This window comes from Ovis aries, chromosome 2 (assembly GCF_016772045.2).
Source record: "Ovis aries strain OAR_USU_Benz2616 breed Rambouillet chromosome 2, ARS-UI_Ramb_v3.0, whole genome shotgun sequence".
NCBI lineage: Eukaryota > Metazoa > Chordata > Mammalia > Artiodactyla > Bovidae > Ovis > Ovis aries.
In genome coordinates this window covers 137338197-137350408 of record NC_056055.1, presented here as the reverse complement: position 1 = coordinate 137350408, position 12212 = coordinate 137338197, and the positions used below count along the sequence as shown (strand labels likewise).

Here is a 12212-nt window from a genome sequence, read left to right as displayed (position 1 = left end):
TTTTTGTTTGTTTTTGAAGTTGGAGTAGTTTCTACTCGCCTGAACCTGTCACTGTTCATCAGTAACAGTTGCTGTGACGAGATGAGACAAGGTGTCCAGAGCTCTGGGAATCTCAGCTCATAGTTGGTCTCCCCCCACCCGATTCTTAGGCCGGCTCCGCTCCCCTCCTCCTATTCTCAGTCCCAGCTGGAGAATGACCACCATATACGCACACACAGACACCCCACACAGAGCTGACAGTTTAAGGAAACAAACAATAAAATCTTGCTGACCGGCCTCTCTTGCCTTCCTGCGGCGTGGCCTTGCACACAGACACACACTGGGTTTGCAGAGCACATCTGAACCTTAAATGTGTGGCCCAGAGCCTAGCATTTGTCCTCAGTCTGAGGCACAGTGACTTGTTTGAGTTTCTAAAAGGCTCCAAGGTCTGATTAGAATGGTAGCTAGACCTGGGGCTTAGAGCTCTCAGCTGAGTTCCTGCTAACACTGCACCCGACCCCCAACCCCACAAAATAAAAACTACCTTGTTCAGCCCTTATGGGTGTCGGATTGCAGCCATTTGGGGGCGTGGTTTCCCTCTAGGAGAATCCATTTGAAATACTGGTACCCCGGCTGATTCCTGTGTCTGTGGACCAGTGTCTGCTCTCCACTTCAAAAGGCTTCATCAGGACTTATTGTTAAAAATGAGAATGGCCCTTCCAAGTCATCACCTTGCTCCAGGGATACTGTGCGGCTTGCCTATGCTACATACTAGGGAAGCAGAGTTAAATGAGATAAAGCATGTGTGTGTGCTGCATGCTGCTAAGTGGTGCCCGACTATGTGCGACCCCATGGACTGTAGCCCGCCGGGCTCCTCTGTCCTTGGAATTCTCCAGGCAAGAAGTTCCCTTCTCCAGGAGATCTTCTGGACCCAAGGATTGAACCTGCATCCCTTGTGTTTCCTGTACTGGCAGGCAGATTCTTTACCACTGTGTACCTGGGAAGCCAAGATAAACCGTAGGCTAGTTGAAGTAATCTTTTTAGTTTAGGATTGTCTGATTTAGCACTCACATCAACTATATTATTTCTTTACTGGTCTCTCACCATTCTCTCTTCCCTACTTCTTCGGTACCTCTCTGCTTCAACCAGTAATCTCAAGAAAGAGTTGTTTTAGCTTAAAGCTAGGACACCTGTTGGGGAAAGGGAGGCAAGAGGAAGTGAGTCAGGAGGCCCTGCCCTGGGCTGAAAGCTTAAGTGAAACTTCATTGAGACCATAACAGGAAACATAGTAGCTGATAAAGGTGTTTATGTGGTTAGAGTTTAGAAAACTCTTAATGTGAATTCTGTCCTATTAAAGATGTTTAAAGGAAAGCAGTTCCTGCTTTTAAGTATATTCTGTAAGAGCAGGTTGAAAACTTGTTTTCTAGTATAGGTAGAAGTACTTTAAGAGTTTTTTTTTTTTTTTTTTTTTTTTTTTTAAGTGTTCTAGTATGGTAGTATTGAATCACAGTGTAGACATGGAAGCATTTTCGGCAACATCCAGAATTCAATACTAACGTATAATACTTAACTAGAAACACTTCTCAGGAGTTAAATTGTTCCCTCTTAAGTTTTCTTTACCCTTCATTTTATATTCTTTAAATTCAAAAACAGCAGAAACTTCAAACTGATAGATGAGTAATCAGTATAGTTTACAAAGTCATATTTGTAGCTTTCACCAGGTCTTTTATAAGCTTTGAAGATTAGTTTCCTGGAAAAAACCTTCTGGCATCACAGAAATCCACTTGAATTCTAAGCTCACATAACCAAGTTGTTGCAAATTACCATAAGCAACTTTTTAGATTTCTGAATAAACACTTCTATTCAATTGCTACTTGCCAGCTATCAAGTGTTTAGAGCTTAAACACATCAGTCAGTCAATTCAGTTGCTCAGTCGTGTCCGACTCTCTGTGACCCCGTGAATTGCAGCACGCCAGGCCTCCCTGTCCATCACCAACTCCTGGAGTTCACTCAGATTCACGTCCATCGAGTCCGTGATGCCATCCAGCTATCTCATCCTCTGTCGTCCCCTTCTCCTCCTGCCCCCAATCCCTCTCAGCATCAGAGTCTTTTCCATCAGCTGCTGCTTAAAGCTGTAAGCTGCCTCTGAATGAATTCAGAGTCTCGTTTGTCTGTACATATTGTTGTTGTAAATGACAGCAAGCCATTTCAGGAAATTTTATTCTTTTCGAGGGTCTTTAGTTTGCTATCCTGTTGCTGAACTCAGGTTTGGCTTCCCGTAACCCAAGAATCCAATACTGAGAGAGAAGTGTTAGGTAAAAGAAAAGAGAGATTTATTGAGGACGCTAGCAATCCTGGGAAGAAGGTGCACTCATGTCCCAAAGAACCAACTCCCCCAGTTTTGTTCTGAGATTACTTAGGGAAGAGAAGAAGGGGCTATGTGCTGGGGAAGAGGTAATCTTCTGTTTTCAAAGATGACCATCACAATCCTGTGGTTCCAAGTAACTGTCAGGTTTGAACCATAAAGCTTTGGTCTGCTGAGAGGGCCCCACTGGGTCCTGCTTGCTTTCAACCTTAAGGGAAAATTAGAATGGTGTCAGTAGTGTAGCTCCATTCCTCTTTTATATTTTGTAACATCTTTAAAATATGAGTGAGGAATGTAGGCTAATTGTGCATAGATGGACCCTTTTGTTGCCATTGTTGAATGCTTAATTAAGAGAGGGTGATTGTTCTCAAAAAAATACCAGGTTATATTAATGTAGATATAACAAGATTGGTTGTATCCCTCTCGGTAACTGTTGAAACTTGCTGATGAATAAATGATGGCTCATTATACAATTTCCTCTACTTTTGTTAATTATAAAAATTTATAAAAGAGAAGTTAGCACAGAAGCAATTATTTCATCAAAACATAATTCAGCATTTTCCAGGTTCTGGGAAAAGAGCTCCAAGAAATGCCTCTTGAAGCAATATTCCATTACTAAAGGAAAGGAACTCACACCAAAAAGACACATCATCCATCTGTAGGCTACATTGACCAAGTGTATCTAGAAGCAGAATTAGTGATACAAACTGAGGGTTTAATTCTCACCCAAGTTTGTAATGGCATTGCTTTTCTTTACGCCCCATAGGTTCGTGTGACTGTGTTTCCCTCAAAGACTGTAGCTCAACATTCAGCAGTACCTTGGTGGATCATCCTAGTGGCCATTCTTGCTGGGATTTTGATGCTTGGTCTATTAGTATTTTTACTGTGGAAGGTAAGTCATATCTGGCACTTGAGTTTTGTGATATAAACTTTATTTCAGGTTTTCTTGTTAAAGTAAATTAACACTGATAGTACATACATTTTTCATTGCTGCTTTTTCCCAACATTTTTTTCTATGAAATTTTTCCAAAATACAGCAAACTCAAGAATTATATAATGAAGATCTGAATACCTATCTAATATTTTATAAAGGAATAGTATTTATATAAGGAGTTTCTTAAGTGTGTAAATTTCAGTGTTTTCACATATACTATAGTCTGTTTGGCAGATAATAATTTAAAAAATTTTTACCACTATGACTGTTTCTTTATTGATGATCAAGTGCTGAATCTAAGCCAAGTTGGTTATCACCCTAATCAGAATCTGTATCCCTATTAATTTCAACTTTTGTTGAAAAGAAATGTTCATGGCACCATGGGGGCTTGTTACAGTTGCAGCTAGATTAGGAAATAGGAAAGCATGAAATCAATGACTCTCAAAGTGGTCACCATAGCCTATATCAAGCATAAGGAAGATCTGTGTTTAATATGATGCACTTCATCAGAGTCTGGTCCTGTAAATATGATGTAGTATCTTCCCTCTGCTTTCCACCAGTAAATAGTCGACATTACAAAAAATGTATGAGATGTCACATACTTTTCTTGGCAAAAATTATCACCTATAGATTTTGGGTTATTCTCAGTTAGTAATGGAGATTCACAGACTTATCAACAATCCCCAAAAACTCAAAACAAAGTCTGCAATGACTTATTTGGCAACTCAACTTGACATGATGTGAAGAGAGGATATTTATAGTCTCTATCCTTTACTCAGTTCTAAAACATTAGGAATACTAATGTTTTAATTACTGTGACATTATGTATGCAGTGTATTACTTTTCTGAAAGGCTGGAAATTTGGGGATTCCAAACATGTCTGGTCTAGACGCAAAGGATGGTGAGATTCAACTACTAGTTCCTAGGATCAAACTATCCTTATTGTTTCTTTGGATCCAAGTATAATGGACAAGGACTTAAGACAGTCTCACTTTCAAATATTGGGCATCTCTTTATTTTTCCAAGTAACTTCCTTTTGCCAAGATAATTTTGAGATAGTTTTTGGGCGTCCTCCAGTCGTGTGACTGAAGTTTGGTATCTGCTTATGCCAAGACCCATCCTCCCATGGGAAGTCAGCCAGCCCTACCTGATGTTTATTTCAGATAGTAGGTTTGTCTGAGTACAGCCAGCTAATACAGGAGATGCTCTGGAAATTATTTTGATATCCAAAGCTGAATATGAAGTTTGATATTTGAGGATGGCCTTCTATTGCTCTCCAGAAGAGGTCCTACAAGGACAGTCTTTTTCCTATACCTCTGTACTCATTTAGAGTGACCTAATCTGAGGAGCACAGATTACTATCACTTAAATGTTACATGGTGGCTCAGAATTTGGGGAAGTGATAGCAATCATTATTTCATGATGGTATGTTCAAATTTATATTGTAATTTACCCCACAGAGGCCTAAGTAGATGGCACTTATCCCATCAAATTCACTGAAAAGGACAGAAAAATATTCAGTGTCTCTTTTATTTGGATTTGTGCTAAGTCTTAGAGAATTTATTCTTTACACTTTGAATCAGTAAACTGCAGATGTCAATCTTTTGCATATTTCTAGACTCCATATCCCCTGCAAGAAGAAACTGTGTGCTGAGTTGTGTCCAACTTTTTGCAGCCCGATGGACTACAGCCCATCAGGCTCCTCTGTGAAATTTCCCAGGCAAGAAAGATTACCATTTTCTCCTCCAGGGGATATTCCTGACCCAGGGATCGAACCCGTGTTTCCTGCATTGGCAGGCAGATTCTTTACCACTGAGCTACCTAGGAAGCCCCGCAAGAAGAAACTACCCAAAACTATGATCAGATGTGTAAATATTTTCCCATTTAGAATGATTTGGGCCCTTAGGATTTGTTACAAATAGAAAAATCAATTTGCTAGTGTCATCCGTATAAATATTTGACCAGAGACCTCTGGTAATAGAGTTGGGTTAATTGACGTCACTGAGGCTTCCCAGGTGGCGCCATGGTAAAGAATCTGCCTGCCAAGCAGATCCCTGGGTCAGGAAGAGTCCCTGGAGAAGGAAATGGCAATCCAGTCCAGTGTTCTCGCCTGGAAAATTCCATGGACCGAGGAGCCTGGTGGGCTGTAGTCCATGCAGTCTTTATAAAGGGTCAGGCAGGACTTAGCAACTGAGTATACAGCACGCTTGACGTCACGGTGTCATACGGTGTGGGGTCTGTTCCCTTTTGGTTGATCCATAGTGGTCTCTTTGTAAGCAAGCTGTAAGGAGGAAACAGGTTAAACTCTGAGATTTTTCTTTTGTTTAGCTTTTATACACAGAACTGTAACACTGACTAAATACCTTGCTTCCTTGTAGTGTGGTTTCTTCAAGAGAAATAAGAAAGATCACTATGATGCCACATATCACAAGGCTGAGATCCATGCTCAGCCGTCTGATAAAGAGAGGCTTACTTCTGATGCATAGTATTGATCTACTTCTGTAATTGGTAATTGATCAATGTTTTTTAATTGCTAGCTGTGGAACCTGCTATGGTTGTGGTGGCTAACTTTAAAAGCAACAGCTTGCTGTGTGTGTCCCATTAACAGACGTTTTCCAAATGTCCACACTGGCTTGCCTTGCTTGAATTTATTTTATTTCATTTATTTCACTTGAAAGCTTACTTTTTTAAAAAAAAGTGCACAAAGAATCTTTCGTTGCAGGTGAGTTACTTTTTGTTGTTGTTAATAGACATCACCCACAGCAATGAAGAAAACTGCAATCTACGTACACATAGGAGGTGTTAGACCTCTACAGTTAACCAGTTTGCCACGTGTTGTTAATCTAGTATGTAGCATACCACTTGGAATTTCAAAGATGCATAAGAAATCATGCCAGATTTCTTGTCCATTTTGGAATTTCCCACAGATAGAAGCTTGTGTTGACTGCCTAATTAACCTGTTGCATGTTGGAAACATTGTGTTTCTCTTGAAGAGAAGGCTTTCTCACTGTCATCTTTTTGATTTTTGTGCTATAAAATGATGGGGCAAGGCTTGGAATGCTTTTATTATTGCTCAGAAATTGTTTTATGCTGGCTAAGCATGCAACTTCCTTTCCCTGCATATCTACTACAAGTCAAAGACCATTACAACAAACTCTTCACTACTGGTGTGATAGACATTACGGTCAACTTCAGAAGATGATTCTTTGCCAACATGGCCTTCAGTTTACAAAAGTTTAATATTAAAATGCTGTGGACAGTTTATTCAAAACGTTGTAATGGAGTTTGATCTTGTTCCATGTTCCTAGAAATTTTTTTCAGCCCTGGGTCTCAGCTGATTTTAAGTTCATGTTTGGCTTCTCTTACTTGTAACTCTATGGAAACAGGAATTGGCAACGATTCCTTTTTCCATTTCTGTGGGCACCAGAGGGTAGGATTACCCCTGTAATCCCTTTCCATGGCCCTGTCATGATGAATCCCAGCATTTCCATTTCAGTTTATGTATCACCCCGATTTCGTCTTTGTTTAAATGGGGCAATAGTCACACTATGTGACAGATAGGTGTTTTGGCTTTTTTTGCAGAAAATAGAAAAGGCCTTAGAACAGAAAGTCTTGTCCCATTTTCCTCACCGATTTAGTGATAAACTTGTACATAATTTTATTTTGCCCCATGCCATTTTTATAGCTTAACATCATTCAAAACAAATGTTCTGTACCTATTGATATCAAATAGTAAACACATTAATCAACATATTCTAAGTATCTTCCTCATCCATCTTTTATCTGCATTTAAAAATTAAAGACATCTTTTTTAAAAATACATATATATTTTATTCATTAAAAAAAATCAATCTGACTTAAGAATTTCCAGGTATGTTCCCAATAAAAACCTACTTTGGATCAGATTGAATATGTTTTAAAGATTAATAAAATATATATTCATTAATAATCTAAGTGTAAATGCTGTATTTTTGCCAAAAAGAAAAGAAATTAGAGGATGCTCTGAAATTCAATCTAGTGATAGTTTCTCAAATTCTTTGTGATGAATGATTTTATTGCAGGACACAGTCACTGCATGATTTATTAATGAAACAGCTTAGTTTGGAGGCTTCATTTGGAAATCCAGGCAGTATAAATTACATCTTAGCTATTAAGAAAGATGTACTGGAGCCTTGAAGGAGAGGAGATTAAATCACCCATTTCAAGTAGTAATTTGTAAAATATTTGTGACCTGATTTCCATTTTGTTAGTGGAAGAGGGGCATGGAATAATCTTTGGTTTATGACCTTGAAAAAAGTTGTCCTTGAAATTAACATGATGTTCTAGTAATCTGAAAGTTAGATCTTTCACATATAGTATGGTGATTGTAAAAAAAAATGGAAGCACTATTTCATAAACTCTTCAACTCTTAGAAGTAACTAACATTGCTATAATAAGATGGAAAGATAAGATGGGAAAAGGGACTTTTCTTCCAGTTTTACAGCGGTTCTCTGCTGTTTATTCTCTCTGGCTATTACTATTTCTTTTTGACCTATTAGTTCCTTCTTAAAAGAAAACCATGTCTTTTATTCTTTGTCCCAGTCCAAATTTAGGCATAGCTGAACAGAAAGCTTAGATATTACCATCTAGTGGACTTGCCCTTCTTGGAATTACTTAATTTGTGTCTGTTTCTTTTTCCTCCTGTCTCCAGTGTGGATTCTTTAAACGCTCTAGGTACGATGATAGCGTTCCCCGATACCATGCTGTAAGGATCCGGAAAGAAGAGCGAGAGATCCAAGATGAAAAATATAATGATAACCCTGAAAAAAAACAGTGGATCACAAAGTGGAATGAAAATGAAAGCTACTCCTAGGGAGGCCAGAAAAGCTTCACAGTACCCAAACTGCTTTATTTTTTCCCCAACCCAGACACTCAGATGGATTGAAAAACCTGTTCAATATCTGAATACTGATTTCAGACAGACTGCACAACAGTACGGGCCTACAGTTTTAACTGTGGACATTGTTACGTAGCCTGAGGCTCCTGTTTTGCACAGCCAAATTGAAGGCTGTTGGAATGGATTTTTCTTTAACTGCCTTAATTTAACGTTCCGGGTTGCCTTTGTTTTTGACTTACTTGTGCTGGGGAAGGGCCTGCCCGGTTACTCTTACGCGACATCCTTCCAAAGGTGTAGCTGGAAGAAGGCACCATGACCCCTGCGCCAACAGAGTGACCGTCCCAACCTCGGCACCACCTCTGCCAGTGTTCTTCTCATAGGACGGGAGAACATGCCAGTTAACTGTCCTGCATCACAACCCTATGCCATCAGGGTAACCGTGTTCAAACTAAAGTGCTCCCATAAATTAAATGTGCAATAGAAGGTGATGTTGCCATCCTGCCATCTTTTTCCATTTCCTAGATGTGTGAATACCTGCTCACGCCAAATACACACAGGTTTCATTTCCCTTTCACTAAAATACACAGGCATAACAGATTTGAATGCTAGTTATACTTATTTGTATATGGTATTTATTTTTCTTTTTTACAAACCATTTTGTTATTGACTAACAGGCCAAAGATTTTCCAGTTTGCCCTTCAGGTTGGATTAAGCAATCAGAATCAGAACATGAGAGGTCACTGGTTGGACCTCAATTACTGACTGCCTAAAGAACATAGTAAGTCTTTATAAATATAGCAGAGAGTTGTTATACTTTACAGATAAGTTTAAGTTATTAACTCCCTTCATGACAGCACTCATCCCCTCCCTCCAAACCCAAAACATTTAAGAAACAGAATTTAACTGTGAGATGTTTAATTCTTAAAGACAGAAGATATTTTTTAGTTGAGAGCCCTGTGTGATATTCATGATTTTCTTGCTATAACTATCAGGAACTCTTGGAAATAATGGGATTGTTGTTGGACTTTAGTGCAGTTTAGTCACTGCTGAAAATATTGTGTATTCAGGACTTGAAAGAAACGGTGAGTGCCGATGGTGGACCCAAACCGATCCAGTGTAAGACTACTGAATACCTGATACCAAAAGTCTAAACATCATGGCTTTGAAGTTTTAAAATATTATTGGAAACATTTAATCAATGAGTCTATGTTCTGTTTTTTGCTTTGTTTCCTTCCCTGTCTGTATCCCCCAAAATACTTTAACTACTCTGAAAAGAAGTGTAAATTGTTTAATTTTAAAGATGAAGGGGAGGGAGGAGGAAGTTATTATTATATACATTCAATAGAGATTGAATAGCTGGAAAGCTAAATTTAAAAAAATTACTGTACTTCAAAATGTTAAGTTACGGGGGTACAGCAACGAACAGGTGCTAATTTGTTTGGCTGTAGTATAAGTAGCATCTCAAAATCTTTTAAAAGAACAAAATATAGCTATATGTGACATTGATGCTTTTGCGTTTTTTTTTTTCCCCAGAAATCTTATGCCCTTAAGATATCAGTTGTGCTTTGGAATTTTCAAAACAAAAATAGTTTTACAGATGATATTTTGTTTACAGAAATTTCTCTAAAACAGGTCATAACAATGTTTAAAATCTCAGTTTCTTGCTTAGATAACTTGGAACCCAGTGCACTGGCTTATAGGTTGCTGAGAAGCTGATATTTTGAAAGTGTTTATAGACCTTTGTTATAAAAATGAATGTCCTAGAAAGGGGGGCGGGGTGCAAGGGTGGTTCACCAACAAAAGAAACACGAATGTAGTGGTGTTTATAGTTGTTAAAAATGTCATCTCAAGTCAAGTCACTGGTCTGTTTGCATTTGATACATTTTTATACTAACTAGCATTGTAAAATTGTTTCATGATTAGAAAATACCTGTGGATATTTGTATAAAAGTGTGAAATAAAAATTTTTTTATGAAAGTGTTTGTGGCTTAGAAACATAGCATTGTACATGTGAAATTATAAATAACCTGACTTGCCTTTCTTTTTATTGCATCAAGCTGAACTATAAAGGTTTTGGTGTTTTTATTTATGGGACACTAAGAATAATCTCAGATCAGCCAAAGATATTAATGCTCCACAAAATGCAATGTAAATGTGATTTTTTTCCCTCTCTTGGCTTTACTGTTTGTTGAGAATATTTTCAAAAGAAAATGATCTTAAAGGTGGTTTGTTCAAGATACCTGCAAATTGGGGGTTGTGTGTAAGCATTGATTTGTCTGCTTCAAAGGCTTATTATGCCTCTGAAGGATAGGGTGTCAGCTAGCAATGACACATGGCACAAAGAAGAAAGTTCTTATGGCTGAGTTGCTTTCTTCTTAGAACACACTTTCACTGTGACAGCAGTCCAGCTGTGACCTGCCTCATTATACTGATCACCAAGCACTGACTAGGCAGAATTGACAGGTCAGAAAATATTTTCTTCATCAATGGATTTCATTTAAATTTAAGCAGCTTTTTGAAACTTCTCTAGCCAGATTGTCACAATTTAATAAATGGAAGGCATGTATATAGTGTGCAGACAGTGTAGCATGCCCTGGCCTGAATAAATTTTCCAGTATAAAATGTCCAGTCTGTTAGGGAATAGTTTTCCATTGTACTTGGTATTACACGTTATGTCTTAGCCTTGTTAGTTCTTTGAAGGTCAGACAGGTGATAACCATCTAAAGAAGTGAGTGATAGGTACTTTTTAGATAGGCCAGTGGCTGGGACTCTTAACCACAGTCCCATGGGTATACCCAGTGTAAGTCACTGCAATGATGTGTAGTCAGTGGTTACGAGCATAAGAAACTGGTTTGGCTAGGGCTGTGGCATAAATGCCCTTGGCAGAGGTCATGGTAGTGCTTTATGGGACTCCTGGGGCTCTGCTTCCTTCTGTTCCTCACAAAAAACCAGAGATGCCTCAGTGTGATAGCAGTATTCATACAGGGGACCCTTACACCTGTCTGTGAAGACTGACATGTAATTGTTGGTTGCAGGTTACTTGCTACAACCTCGCAGCATATCATGCAGAGTTATGGCTTATGTCATGCCCCTGTGGTTGAGAATATTCTAGAATGTGGGGCAGATGTTGGTGGGAAATGCCTTACATTGTCCAGACCAGGAAAATAAGGATAAGCTCGAGCCTTTTACCCTGGATGAAAACATCTTAGTAAGAAACTTAGCCCTAGTACAATGAGGACATTGTGGGGAAACAGGCTGGGACTGATGGGCTGTTTTGTTTTAAAGGAGAAAAATGGTGAAATGGTGTAGGTGACTAGCTTCCACAGGGCTAAGAAAGCAGGAACGTGGAAGGGTTATTTGATGAGCTTGAAGCCGAAGTAAATGATTAAAGGCAGTTCCTCGAGCTCAAAGGATGAGTGGTCCGTCCTTTGGACTTCCGTGGTCCAACCTCTTACATTGAGCCTTAAAGAAAGAAAATGAACTTCAGGATGATTTCAAGAGTGGCTACTGCAATGAAGCCAGGGGGCATCTATTCCACCACTCGTTCTGATTGTGGTCAAGTGGCAACTTTTCTTTCTCTTAAAAATAGGTTTTGCCTTCTCTGGCCCAGCTCTCTTGAGTCTGAGAGTGCTGTGAGCCAGTGGCTGAGGCCAGGTCTGCAGAGGTGTTACCAACAGACCCATTTAGGAGGGAAATGTTACAGAGGGATTCCTGGTTAAATCCTGGACAGGTAAGTGAACTGTAAAACAAGTCAGGGTGAGAAAATGGATCTAACACAGTTCAAAGTGGACCACAAAGGGAAAAGCTAACTGGGTGATGGTTGATGACTACACTGGAGTGAAGGAAAAGTGTGACTTTCATAGTAGTCAGTAAAGCTTAAATGCCCTGACCGTGGAGCATCTCTTTGTCAGGCTGCTTGTGCTGGGGTCATGGAAATGGGCAGAGACACATCCATGTTAGCAGGGGTCAGATAAAATTTATGCTATTGACACACTGTCCTTCTAGAACATCCCCAAGAAATCTCAAACTCTAGGAAGAGAGTATGCTTCTTTCCCTGT

General features: G+C 39.1%; 1 protein-coding gene across 2 annotated transcripts in view; it reads left to right on the top strand.

Moving 5' to 3' along the window:
• Nucleotides 1–10131, top strand: part of ITGA6 (integrin subunit alpha 6) — an 87329-nt gene extending 77198 nt beyond the window's left edge. Inside the window, exons 24-25 of one of the 2 annotated variants that reach the window (XM_027964851.3) lie at nt 3111–3236; nt 7969–10131. In XM_027964851.3, the coding sequence (XP_027820652.1) occupies nt 3111–3236; nt 7969–8130 (288 nt within the window). In that variant the 3' untranslated portion in view covers nt 8131–10131. Of the gene's footprint in view, nt 1–3110; nt 3237–5656 lie in introns of both variants that reach the window. The other variant, XM_042243719.2, reaches the window with a different exon arrangement.
• The last annotated feature ends 2081 nt before the right edge of the window (nt 10132–12212 follow it).